This window comes from Tympanuchus pallidicinctus, unplaced genomic scaffold, assembly GCF_026119805.1.
Source record: "Tympanuchus pallidicinctus isolate F22 unplaced genomic scaffold, pur_lepc_1.0 scaffold16, whole genome shotgun sequence".
Lineage (NCBI taxonomy): Eukaryota > Metazoa > Chordata > Aves > Galliformes > Phasianidae > Tympanuchus > Tympanuchus pallidicinctus.
Window position 1 is genome coordinate 24,420,491 of NW_026294679.1, and position 13,535 is coordinate 24,434,025.

The 13,535-nt window shown below is 40.8% G+C and overlaps 1 protein-coding gene across 3 annotated transcripts; it reads right to left on the minus strand.

Annotated features, from left to right (window-relative positions):
- Nucleotides 1–219: 219 nt before the first annotated feature.
- On the minus strand, nt 220–13,301 carry SUPV3L1 (Suv3 like RNA helicase). Of its 3 annotated transcripts, none has more exons than XM_052678018.1 (15): nt 13,058–13,301; nt 10,541–10,618; nt 10,168–10,275; nt 8,726–8,840; nt 7,971–8,139; nt 7,374–7,485; nt 7,020–7,097; nt 6,719–6,810; nt 5,655–5,835; nt 5,163–5,256; nt 4,417–4,636; nt 4,100–4,180; nt 2,895–3,071; nt 1,154–1,302; nt 220–777 (listed from the first exon to the last, which is right to left on the minus strand). In XM_052678018.1, exons 1-15 carry the CDS (start codon nt 13,296–13,298, stop codon nt 282–284), a joined length of 2,391 nt encoding a protein of 796 aa, XP_052533978.1. In that variant the 5' UTR covers nt 13,299–13,301; the 3' UTR covers nt 220–281. The 3 variants fall into 3 exon arrangements, with proteins under 3 accessions (XP_052533978.1, XP_052533979.1, XP_052533980.1); XM_052678019.1 differs by lacking the exon at nt 13,058–13,301 and adding an exon at nt 12,651–12,973; XM_052678020.1 differs by lacking the exon at nt 13,058–13,301 and adding an exon at nt 12,651–12,972 and having other exon boundaries at nt 10,217–10,275.
- Between the last annotated feature and the right edge of the window lie 234 nt (nt 13,302–13,535).

The window sequence follows — 13,535 nt, forward strand, 5'->3', positions numbered from 1 at the left end:
GAGGATATATTTTAAGAAGGCATCAGGTTCAAATTTTCACAGAGCACTATACCATACACCGTTGCTGAACACCACAACTGAAGTGTACAGCAGATTGCTAAAAGCAAAGGTAGGCCTCTCAGCCTACACGAGTGTATTTCTCTGAATGCTTCACATAACTAGTCACAGGTGGAGGAAAAACATCAAGGAGCTGCATCAGCATAAACATGAAATGCCATAGAAGTTATTAAAATAGCATTTTATTTTAAGAATAAAAACTAAACAGAGTCAGGACATGGATTCTATTTTTTCTTTTTTCCCATTTCCTTTGAACTACTCTGGTCATTTCTTTTTGAAGCAAGGCCATATCTACCACTCCTGTGCTGATCCTGCCACTCGCTCTCCAGCTGTCTCAGCATCTCTTGCGTTAGAAGTCCTTCACGTAGCAATCTGTTGGCAAGAGATCCACGCCTGTGGCTTTTCAGATCCTCCTGCCTTGTGGCAGACCGATAGGTTCTCAAGCTCTTTCCTCTTCTTTCTCCTGGGACCTCTAGTGCAATGGAGAGCGGCTCTGTGGATTTTGCGTCACGATGGTCTGAAACCGTCCTAGCATCTCTCTTAGTCCTTGAAAGAGGAAAGCCTTCTGACGTGACTTCTGCTGCCCCAGAAGCAGCAGCAGACTGGGAAGCTCGGATCAGCTTGGTGATGTTGCAGACACCAATTTGTATAATGTCATCTAGCTTTTTCTGAATGTCCCGCACGAGGGCAGCGTCAGGGAACATATCCATGAAGCGGTAACTGAAGAGGTGAAACACAACAGTATTCAGTTAAACCTCCACGTTAAAGAGCTACTGATCGGGACAAAAAAAGAGACATATAATATGTTAAGTAAAAAAGAAAATGTGCTAAATGTTGTATGGAAAGATCACTGTATTTTAAGTGGTATTTCTGATGCTCCAATCCGGGATGCCCTTGCTCCTAACTCTCTGCCAGTCACAAATTGTTCTCTGCAGAACCCATGACTTGCTCCCACACTACAGCTACATCAACATTTCCCAAGACCTTCAAAGGCCACAGTCCGCACCACATACACACTGCCTGGAAAGACACTGCTTTTCTAGGACTGTACATTATAAATAGTAGCAGGAAAAAAGTGAATCTCAAGTACATATACCTTAACCACAGATACAGGTCAAAAACGTCATGAACAGCTTCAAGGTGCACTAGTTCCTTGATGTTCTTTGGCGGGGCTAGTGGCCACTTGGTGTGTCGACAGAGCCAGTCAAATGTCAGAGGCTCATTCCTACTGAACTGTCTGGCAAACTGGGGGAGAGGGAAGACAAAAAAAAACAAAAGAGGATTCAGTGAAATCCGCATTAGTCAGAAGGGAGGAAATCAAACTATCGTTTCTGAAATGAGTTGTATTATTCATGCAACTTATAAACAAACAGGCTGCTTGCACTCCCCATAACTGACTGAATGTCCTTTTGTATTCCAACAGCTACACTCTAGCAAATGTCTACTAAAACCCTCAGAGCATAGAACTGAATGAAGACACAGTAGTGTAGTCTGCTCCTAGATAATGTTTTCATGCCAGTTTATTATCAAAGGAGCAACCACTAACCAAATCAAAGTAATTCCACTGAACTAAATTCCCTCGAGTCTGTGTCCAACACTCCAGAAAATACCTGCTTTGTTTTACACAGCCCAAATGCCACACATTCTTTTACTTAATTACTCAACCAGGAGTCATTTCTCCTTTCCCAGACCTCATTAACACGATTTGTCCATGGGCCATGCACAGAGTTAAGCTGCAAAAGTACAGAACTATCCAGAAAAACATGACAGTAGAGATATATGATTTCACCTGGCAGAACAGACTTCATGTTTTCTACTCCTCCTGCTTCTATTCTGTTAATTATCTTGTTTCATAATCTCCAGGATTGAGAAAATTATATTAAATGTATTCCTTGACTCAGGAAATGCTTCATTTACAACCAAGCAGATTAATCTGCAATAACAGCTCTTCAAAGATAGACATCTCTGCTCTTTTACTAACAGATAAACAAGACAAATAAGATTTAAATTAAAAAAATATTCAGGAGCACTGATGAATTTGTGTAACTACTTCCTAGCTGGCTAATATATAATATAATACCACACATAGATATAATTCCAGCATTTCTTTTTTTAATAGCAATGGGGATTACATTCACATTGGCCTTTAACAGTGTACCTCCCTTCAGTATTACATTATGCCTTCCTGCACCTTTATTACTCAAGATCTGAATGCTTGGTTGTTTGTTTGGTTGGTTTTTTTAAGAAGGGACAAGTCATTTTTTATACTCTTTAAACTGATCTGTCAGCTCTTAAGGAAAGTCAGTACCTATTTTTGAAAGGCATAAGTCTATATCTAACATCTGTCACAACACAAGAGGTCACAACATATTATTAAAAATGTTTAATATAATCCCTAAAGAGGGAAAAAGATGATGGTGTCAAACAAAGTAACAAGTAAATACACTTGAAAGAAATTATTAATTTTGAAAAACTGAAATCAGCTGACTAAAAATTCCTGAAAGGAAGAGTTTATCCAGGCCAGAAAACTGAGCTGATGCAACTCTGACATCAAATTCACAGGATTACATTCTGTGGGATTTCAATTCTACTTAAATGTGTTTTCACATCAATCATCAATTAAATCCCACATTCCCCTAGGTTGTTGACAAGCTAACACCTTGAATTAGTGTCACCTTGTTTTTAAAGGACTATTTTTCATGACCAGAATTAAGCATCAAGAACGCTCTCAAATGACCTAACGACAAAACTCCCAATAAATACAGCTGCTCACAACACCACAATATGCTTAGTCTAAAATAAAGTTGACATTTCCCAAGGAACAAACAATAACTAACCTTCAGCAATGTGGTACACACAAAAGGCTCCTTTCTGTTCAAGGGTGCCGTGCAGAAGACGTACCGTGATCGCAAATTCAGTGGAATGTGCTGAATCATATCTGCTAGAAACTTAAAGTCGTCGATATTGCAGACAAAGTACAGCCCATCAACTTGTGAGAGGCTCACAAAAATGTCCTGCGAGAACATCATCAAACAAAGAGGTTTGTTATTACAGGAAAGTTGTCACAGTTTCTATTACCAAAAAAAAAAAAAAAGATTTGGTGGTTTAAATGCTGGTTATACTGAAAGAACAGTTAAATATCAAATGTAATCCATAGTAATTTTTTTTTAAAAAGGGGGGGAGAAGAGGGAGTAGGAAGATCAGAAGAGCTGCCTCTACTCTTTGAAATGTGATTTTCGTTAAATTCTCTGACACAGGCTCAGAAGAGAAGACATAATGCTCTCACTGTCCTTTAATACGCATTTTCAACCGGTCTTCTAAGTATCCAAAGCAGTTTTCAAGAAATGTACATTTTAGCTAGAAAGAATACTATCATAAAAATCAATCACTTCCAGGTTTGCCACTTAGCATGGCACAAAAAGCTGCCTTTACAGTACAAAAAAATCAACAACTGAGCTATTTTTAGGCCAATGCCAGGAGCAGATCTATTTTAAGAAGAATCAAAAGATAAATATGATGTTGCAAAACAGGAGTCCAAAGAATACCTGACAATTATCCAAGGTTTGGAGAAATAAGAGATGCCCTGTGCTGTTAAATGCCTATAAGACTAGTTTCTCTGCTGTATATCTTCTGAAGATTTTTTTTAAAGTTCTTTAGAAAAGCACTGAGCTTCTTAACAAGATATGTGACTGAATACTTAAAGATATCAATAACAGACTTTTTTTTCTTTAACAAATCTCAGTATCTACAAACTAGACCTGAAATACACAAATTTTAAAAGTCTGCTGTCACCCTACCAGCCTCAATCTTCCAGGTCTCCAAGCATCATCTTTTACTTCTAGGTTAGATACTATATACTTTGCTGTATAACACTGTAACATCAGCAAACAATGCATGCCTCACAAGCTGTTAGGCTCCTGAAGTACTGGTTTCTAAGAAAACAGTGACAATGAACAATGCTATGGAAGTTATAATAAATAATAATAATAATAATAATAATAAAAAAACAATAATAAAAAATAATAATTTCAATTGCTCTTACAATGAGGTTAGATAGAGTGGCGTCAGGGAGATGATAAGCAAACATTTCTATCTGCTCGGGAGTAGGATGTAGGCCAGCAGCCTAAAGGGAAAAACAAAGACAACATTTTCCATTAATTCTCAGCATTGTTCTTATGTTAGTGCATCAGATACAAAATCCAGAAAGACAAAACTCCAAAGCACTCTACAGAGTTCCTTTTTTAGAGCACACTTATCTGGAGCTTAAAATCTTCTATGCCTGAGCTTTTAATTCTTAAAAATACAAGCAGTTTCAATATACCTGCAGCACATCTGTACAAACCAGGTAAAGACTCCCACCTTCACAGGGGGCACAGACTCGCTCAAGATCTCCTTCAGCTGCAGCAGGTCATCACGGTGCATTGTAGTGACTTCTCCTTGCTTGAAAGATGAGCCAAAACGCCCAGCTCTGCCTGCAATTTGTAGGGCCTGAGAGGTTGTAATTGAATCTATTTCCTTCTCTCCTTTTTCATTGACGGTTGGCTTTACTATTGAGTTAAAAATTATTCTTTTTATACACCTGAAATATATGAACAAAAACAGAGAGAAATCCTATTTGCAAACCATTTCCACTATACAACCTACTGCAGAAGAATGAAAGCCTTATTTTCTAAGGCCCCTTCTCTTGTAAAATAAATGGCTACAGACATTACTTAGGAACATATCATTCAGAAGGGCACCACTACATCGCATCCCTTAGAGTCACACCCACATTCACCTAAATATCTCCAGGGATGGCAGCTCCACACCCTCCCTGAGCTGCCTGTTACAATGCTCAGCCACTCTGTGAAGAAATTCTTCATGACATCCAATCTAAACCTCTGTGGGTTTAGACTGAAGCAGGTTCCTCCCATCTTATAACACAGAATTAGGTCAAATAAGCCATTCAAATTAAAGCTTAGTTCTTCACAGTCAAATTTATCAGTACTTCAGAATGAAAGCATTATGTACTATGCGAGGAAATGAGGAAACTAATTAGATCCCATAATCATTATTATTATTATATCAATATAGTTATCATACTATAACCTGTCCAGAGTACTTACAAATTCAGTCCCATTCCAATGGCATCTGTAGCAACTAAGATTTTGCATGGGTCATTGGGATCATTGAATTTCTTTGCCTGTTCAAGTTTTGTTCCTAAAGCAGAATGACAGACACTTCACATAGCAAACTCTTCGTATAAAATAAATACAGCACATCACTAAGATTGATGACTTTAAAGTAAGTTGAGAAAAAAAAAACTTTATATTTGGCTGGTATTTGGCTTTGGTTGAGGGTAGAGGGACAGGAGAGATTTAAACCATTCCCTGAGCTGCTGGCAGACAGCAGCCTATATTTTAATTAAGCCTGTATAAAGAACAATATTAAGTATTAAATGGTACATAATAAAACGTCTAACACCAAGACGACAACATCAGTCAACAAAAACCTTTCACTATATTTAAAAATGCAACTAAAACTTCGTTTTAGAAGTTTTTCTACACAAGCATCAAAATCAGAAGACTCTTTTAAAAATAAAAGGAAGAATGCTTTACCTGGTGGCAGACTGCCATATATGACAGCACATTCTAATCCTCTAGCTTCGATCTGTCGACTGACGGAATAAATGTCATTCTTACTGAAACAAACAATGCAGTCCCCGGGCTGGAGGTTATCCAAAGACTCTAAGGCATAATCCAACACAGTAAGAGGAGTGAGTCTCTTGTAGTTTCGGACCTAGAATCAAAACAGTTATCAAAGAAAACATGACTTCAGATGAAAAATTCCTCTGGGAGATCATACAGCACAGTTACCACCCCAACTGACCACAACACTGAGGGACTTCTCACAGACCGTAATTACCTCTTCAGATAATTACTGGAAAAAAGGTATAATTGCATACTTGCAGCACTTCTCCAGCTGCAGACTACACATCTGTACATGTCCACTAGATTAAAGTGAAGAAATACATAGATTACATAACAGTGGCCATTCTAGGAAGAAATGAGTCTGTTCTCAATATTTCAGTCATCCAAATGTTGTAAGTGGCCTTCTTTCATAGCTTTCAACCCAGCAATCACAGATAAGTAAAGCCACACCTATTCACCAGGAATTATGCAGGCTGGATTTTTTTAGGATCAAATTGTGATGTCTTTAATAAGGTTCATAAAGAAACCTTCTGAAGACAGCAGCTTTTATGATAGAAAATTTGGGTTTCAGAGATTTTTCTATCGCTTTCTTCTAGAGATGAAAGCTCTTTTAACTCTTTTTCTCATTATATGAGGAATAACAGATCAAGTAACCAGAGCAAAATGAAAGAAACAGTTCCATCTAGGAAGAACAGAACTGCAAAGAAAGCCACTACAGAGCTGCAGCAATCCCTAAGGACAATTCAGCAAAATGATTGCCTTTCTTTAAGAAAAATAAAACAAAAAGAATACAAACACTTTATAACATTTCCTTCCATTTACAGGAATTGAGAAACATTCTAAAAAACATTCTAACAACAGCTACTGCAAGAGTAAGTTTGATCAGTGGTATCCCAGACAAGAGCCCGCGTTGGTTTTCCCAGCAAGAACTTGATGTTGTATCCATAACTTCACAGAACTAAAAAGCTCACCTCCACCTCCTCCCCTGTAGTGAACATGAGCTCTGTCACCAAATCAATGGCAGCACTTTCTCCACAAACATGGATCTCTTCTGCACAGAGTCCTAAACAAGACACAGTGAAACAACAGACAAAACATTACACATTTACATCCAACAGTAGATTGGCTGACATAAACAGTTACCCAAAAACTACATTTTGCAGCTAAACACATTGAGGACTGTACATTTCACCTTACATTATATTAAAAACTACTGTCATTATTTTTATCTACCCATGAACAAAAGTTAATTGCCAACACTATCAAGCTTACCCAGAAGGGCTCTTGTCCAAGCCCATCCTCTGGCAGGATCTCTGATCATCTGAATTTCATCAATCACAGCAACTTCGTCTTAAAAACAACAACAAAAACGTTGATGCATCAAGGAACAGCAGTACTACGCAGAAATATCACAAATGCTTTCCAAAAAAAGTTGTTGAAATCAAGTTAAACCTCTACCATCAAAAATGCTGCCTACAGTGATTCAGGTTTTACTGAAACTGCTGTAACAAAGTACAGAAATCACTCCAACAGGAGTGAAAAGGAATAGCTGTGTTACCTCACAATGTCTCAGTGTTAACACACAAAGATCCCATAGAAGTCAGTGAAACACTTGAGTATACGTACAAGGTGTGTTTGTGCTGCACATTTCAATGGTACAAGCAATGTGAGGAGCTTGCCTGGCATCTTCAGTGGCATACACACGCTCTTCTCCTGTCACCAAATCACATGGCACATTCTACAGGAATTCAGAAAACTCTTGTTAAATTTCTTCATTACAACATAATCTTCTTCTCAAAGAGGGAAGATATCAGTTTCTTTAAGCAGCTTCTAAGACTTGTGCCCTGTATTTAAGTCCTATTAGACTGAAGGGCATAATGAAGAAGTAATATCCTTAATTAGATGTCCTCCTCCATTTCAGCAAAAAAATTACATCTTACAGTTAACAGCACAACCAGGCTGAACCCACAAAGAGAAAATAGCAACAGAAAATGAACGCAGGTTACAGGGATGGCAACATGGCACACGCTCTGAAGAAAGTGATGCTTTTTGCCTAAAGCTGAAATGACTGCTGGGAACTGACACTGCTACAAGTTTGCCAAATGCACCATACTAGGAATGCTGCTTCATGGACTGCTTCAAGCAGTTACAACACTTAACAAACAAGCATTCATGAGACTGTTCCAATGCTAAGTGTATGGATAAGTAATATAACATACTGACAGCAGCATTACTCTTTTGGAAGATCTCATGAGCCAGAAGTTTTAGTGGACCACAGTAGATTCCAGATTTTGCTGACAAAAATCTCTGGATAGCATGGTATGTTTTTCCACTATTTGTAGGGCCAGCATGGAATATTATCTTTCTCTGAATAGCCCTGGCTTCTGGATACCTAAAACACACACACAAAAAAAGATCTGTTGAACCTATATCTGATGTTCTGGACACTGATTTAGGTGACATTCTTAAACGTTTATTATGAAACATTTATCTAAAAGCTTAAAGACTTTAGTGCGCATTGAAAACATAAAGATCAAGGTCTTAAATACATCCAATGTAAAGAGGTTCCCATGTCTTACATACTCACTGCACTAATCATACAATCCTTTCTAACATTCAGATTTAAATTTACACAGCATTCAAAATGACTCTCGCTGTTATGGTCTCTCTCTTTGGGTACATTAACATTTTAATATTCCAACATACTAATTCCCAGATACAGCCAAAAGACAGCTTTCTGGAGAACCAATACCAACTCAGTTATTTTCACAATTGATACAACCAAACTTTCCTCTTAATTGATTGCAATATACCTGGTAACACAGATAAGAATTTCTGACACAAGCTATTATAAAAATAGAGGAATGAATCTGAAAACATTACGCAAACATTCAGAAAAAAATCTAGTCCACAGACTTTGAAATTCCAAGTCCCTAAGAAAAGGAAACATCACAATCACTTGTGAAGTCCTCACTGACCAGTTGGGCGGCAATCTTAAATCGCTGATCTTGCGCAGATCATCCATACAGTCCAGCATTGGAAAGATCTGCTTTGCATGTCGCAAGAAGAATGGAAAGAGATCATCCACGTGACCTGCAAGGCAAACGCTTTTAAGTAAGCTGATGTGCTTGTCTGAAGGCTGGCATCTTCATAACACACTCTGGAAAAACTCAGTGCTACGTCCATCACACACTTACACAGGTCTTTCAGCTTCTGGCTCTCTGTAGAAAACAAGAAACTAACACGAGCACGTGAGCTCACAAAAGAACATGGAAAAATATCTGAGATCAGTTTATCACTCTTGCAAGTCTCCAAGACTACAGAACTTCTATATAAGAAGCTATGAAAAAGCAGGGTGAGAAATATTTTTTTCTGTTCCAAAAAGATCTGAGTCTTTTCTCCCTAAATTCACATGCTGCCTTAGAATGAGGAAAAGCTTCCAGATTGTGTTTGTTGATAAACTGAGGAAAGCAGAGGACCTCCAGAATAGTTTGTAGCTTCCTGAAGCCACAAAGACTTGGGTTCCCATTTCAGAATTTTGAGATGCTAACCCCTAGGTGAGTAAAATAAAAATCAAAAATTAAAAGTCAATTCAGAAAAGAGATCCAAGTTCACCATTCACAGTTCTGAATGCTTGCAGAGCAGAGATGGGGTCTTAAATTACTATCATTGAAAACTACATACAATGCTAAAATTCAATCTGTAGAGAAAGTTGTTTCTACAATTACCAGCCAGCATTGCCCCTTGGTTAAGCGCTGTTAATTACAACACATAGTGCAGTAAGCAAGCAAGCAAGCAAAGCTTTTGCCTACTACAGGATGAGGGAAAATGGTTTTAATCTGGAAGACAGTAGATTCTTATTAGATATTAGGAAGAAATTCTTTACTGTGAGGATGGTGACAGACTGGAACAGGTTGCCCAGTGAGGCTGTGAATGCTCCCTGAAAGCTCTTTCCCTCCCTGAAAGCATTCAAGGCCAGGCTGGATGGGGCTGTGAGCAACCTGGTCTGGAGGAAGGTGTCCCTGCCTATAGCAGGGGAGTTGGAATACATTATCTTAAATGTCCCTTCCAACACAAACCATTCTATGATTCTGATTCCACTAGTGCCACACAGAAAGTGGTCACAGAGCTGCGCTCCCAAGTTTCTCAAGGGCAGGAGAAAGCTCTCAAAGTGCCCCCTAGTGACAAAGGAACACATGGAACAGTGCAGTTTTCATTTCACAATGAGCAGCTGCTACAAAGCAATGGGCTTCCACTTGCTAAGATCTCCACCTCTTTTGTTCCCACTTCAGAAGGTTTAAAGACAGAACATAGCCTGTGTTCTGCATGGTAGGGGGGATCACAGATAGGTAGGTGAGTACAGAGGTCAAAAACAGGAATAGAAAATGCACATTATCTTACAAGCACTCCAGATACTTGCCTGCACCACAGCATATATCATTGAGAATAATATGCAAATCAGCACTCACAGAACTGGATTCCATGATATATTTCCTAAAGCTTATAAAGGCTTGGTGAAACAGGCGAGCTGCAAAAGATAATGAAAATCCGAATGTGAGTGGGATCACAACACTGTATTTGTGAACAAAACACTGATGTGGTTCACCAAAAATCTATTCCTTCACATGAAATACTGCAAATAAATTTAAGGTTATCTGAACCCAGTGAGAGAAGAAACCACAGAGAAGTAATCAACCACTGATGTGAGAATCATGAAAGACCCAACCTACTAATAGTCGTATCCAAATAAAATCAGATTTCACATAAAAGAAAATCTTAGAACATTTTCTTACCATCTAATCCATTTTCTGCTCCTAGCCTTTGGATTTCTTTTCTCTTGTAAAACTTATTTAAGTTTTTCAGAACTTCACCTGCAGAAGAAGAATAGCATTTCTTAGCTTGCTCAAAATCAAATCACATTTTGCTGACCCAGGGGTCATGGCTTGCAGTCTCATTACTCTGGAGAGAGGGACTCTGCCATCCTGAACAGTCTCAAATGACTTCTCCCCATATTAACCTCAATCACTGATTAAGGCTTTTGTGGAAGAAGACAATCTTAAGCTGCAATAGAACAGCTTCTCCCAGTAGAGAGAGGAAACCATAAGCAAGGGAACCTGCAGCAAACGTCTTACAAAACAAAACAAGAGGTACATTTTGGGGGCAGTTTGCATTGTGTTGGTTTTGTCTTTTTTTCTGTTAAAATTAAATCTGCTTGAATCACTCTATTAAAGCTTCTAATGAGCATCTTGAGAGACCTACTCTGCTTTTAAGACAGATACTCAGGAACATCTGGCAAAGCAGGTGCAGAGTTCTTCCTATTTCTCTGCTAAAATAAAGGTGGGGAGAAGAAAACTTAGCAGGCTTCCTTCAAATAGATCACAAATTAAGAGATTTAACATGAACATCTGATTACTATGAAGTTATTAATAAGCCCATTCCCTTCCCTGAAAGAGAAGTTCTGAGCTGTAAAAAAAAAAAACAGAAAAAAAACATTCACCAATGTATGTTCTGAATTCAGTTCATTACATGTTAGTTAAATCACAGTGGCAAAAGTGCCCCATTCCCATCATTAGCAAATCAGGAGTTCATAGCAGCCCCACAGATCTCATCAGCACCTAGCCACAAACTTATGCTATTTTTAAAATCAATGTCTACGAAGGCCTGCACAAAGACACAATGCCAGGACTCACACAAAATGCCCACCACGACACAGAAAGTTTCCCATTAAATAACCAAAAAATTGCCTCTTTTTCTGAAAAACTATATTCTAGAGCAGAGGTAAACTATTTTGAATAACAAAAATCACCAAGTGACAAGAGCAGAAAACCAATGCAGCCAGAGCCAAAAGTGTGAGAGTGGTGGCTACATCCCATACCCCATGCCTTGTTACAGCAGTGTTATGAACGGATTTCCAACCACAACCTGTAGATTACTTCTGGAGTGCTCACACAGGTAACTGAGTAAGACCAAGGCTGCTGTCAGCAGGCAAACATTAATAAACAGCCATCTGTATCTTCATCAGAGAATGGTTAAGGGCCAAGGAAACCGAAGACAGATTGGAAAACACCTCAGTAGGAGAAAGAATGATTTCTTCTGAGAAGCGTCTGTAGGAAGGGACAGCAGCTAACACAACATCAGACATATCTGAACTCACAACCTGCTGGCCTTTACTGCAAGATGAAAAGGTCTGCCAGAACATGCCAGAACATCCAAGGCAACGTGACAGTAGGACCATCACAGCTCTAAACATCTAAGGTCATGATCCTTCCTAAGCACAAACGTTCATCTTAAAAATAAGGTCTATCTAAACAAAATGATGCTGCCATCACAAACCAACTAGGGTATGGCCACGGTAACTTAACGCACATAGTCAATATATTTCTGCAAAAAACAACTAGCAACCAGGGTAGATATGCAGGAGACGTATCCTAGCTCAATCACTAATTACCCTTTCCACCATTCACTTCTGTTGTAAGAATTTCTTCCCTCATCTCAACAATTTTCTCACTCTAGAACACTATTTTAGCTCATATTCTTCGATTACTTGAGCATTACTGATTTCTCAGCACAATTTTTCAATCAGACTTACGTGGTCTAATCCAAGCGACCAACCAATACACTCATTCAGGCATCTCTTCTTTCTGATGCAGGAACTGCTGATAACACCCACCTTTCTCAGCTTCCACCTCTCATCAGCAAGCACACACCCACGGTCTGACGGCCGAAGACATTCAGTTGGCTTTCAGTGTGCTGAGTGTTATAGCTACAAATCAGCTTAATCTAGAACTCAAGTTACGCGGCATGATGTGCTGGCTTCCCACACAGCAGATTTGTCTGTTCAAAAGGATCATCAATTCCAACTCCTAGCTCCACATGGGACTGCCCAAAAATCAGGCCGTGTACCTCAGAGCATCATCCTGACGCTTCTTGAATTCAGTCAAGCTGGTGCTGCGAGCACTTCCCTGGGCAGGCTGTTCCTGCGCCCTTCTCCGGTGAAGAACCTTTTCCTTATGCCCAACCTGACCCTCCTCTGTACAGCTCCACGCCCTCCCCTTTGGTTCTGCCATCTCTCACCAGCGAGCAGCGCTCAGCACAGCCCTCTGCTACCCCTCGGAGAGATCCAAACCAACGCAGATCGCTTTACCACGCTTCCTATGACCGGGTTTAACGACAGTAACACGCCACCAGCACGCTTCATTAAGCCCGGCGCCCGCAGCTCGGCCGCCCCTCCCCCCAGCTTCCACCCCGCCGTCGGACTGACTGCTACCGCAGCCCGGGCCCGGCTCGCGGGACACCGCCGCCCGCCTCACCCTTATCGAGAGGCCGTGTGAGCTCGGCGCCCACGTCCTCCTCCGCCGCGCCCTCGGCGGGCTTCAGCGGCACGGGCACGAAGAGGGAAGTGTCGGGGGCACGCAAGCCGCCGCCGTCCGAGGACGATGAGGAGGAGGACGACGAGGCGGCGGCGGGGCGGAGGCGAAGCGCCCCGCCATGGCGCAGGGCGAGCCCCGCGCGCGCCGACAGCCGCAGCAGCGGCCACGCGCACCGCCTCATCGGCAGAGAAGGGCAGTCGCGTCGCAGCGAACGCGTCACAGCGCGGCGCCCGCCTTACACCGCGCATGCGCGGCCCGCCCCACGGCGGCTGTCAACATGGCGGCGGGCGGAAGCCGTGCCCTGAGGGAGCGGTTTGACGCGCGCCGGGCCGCTCCCTGCCTGCGGGCCGGAACTCCAGCCGGCTCCTTTGGAGCAGGCCTTCCCCGTCCCTGCTGAGACAGGAGGGAAAAAAAAAAA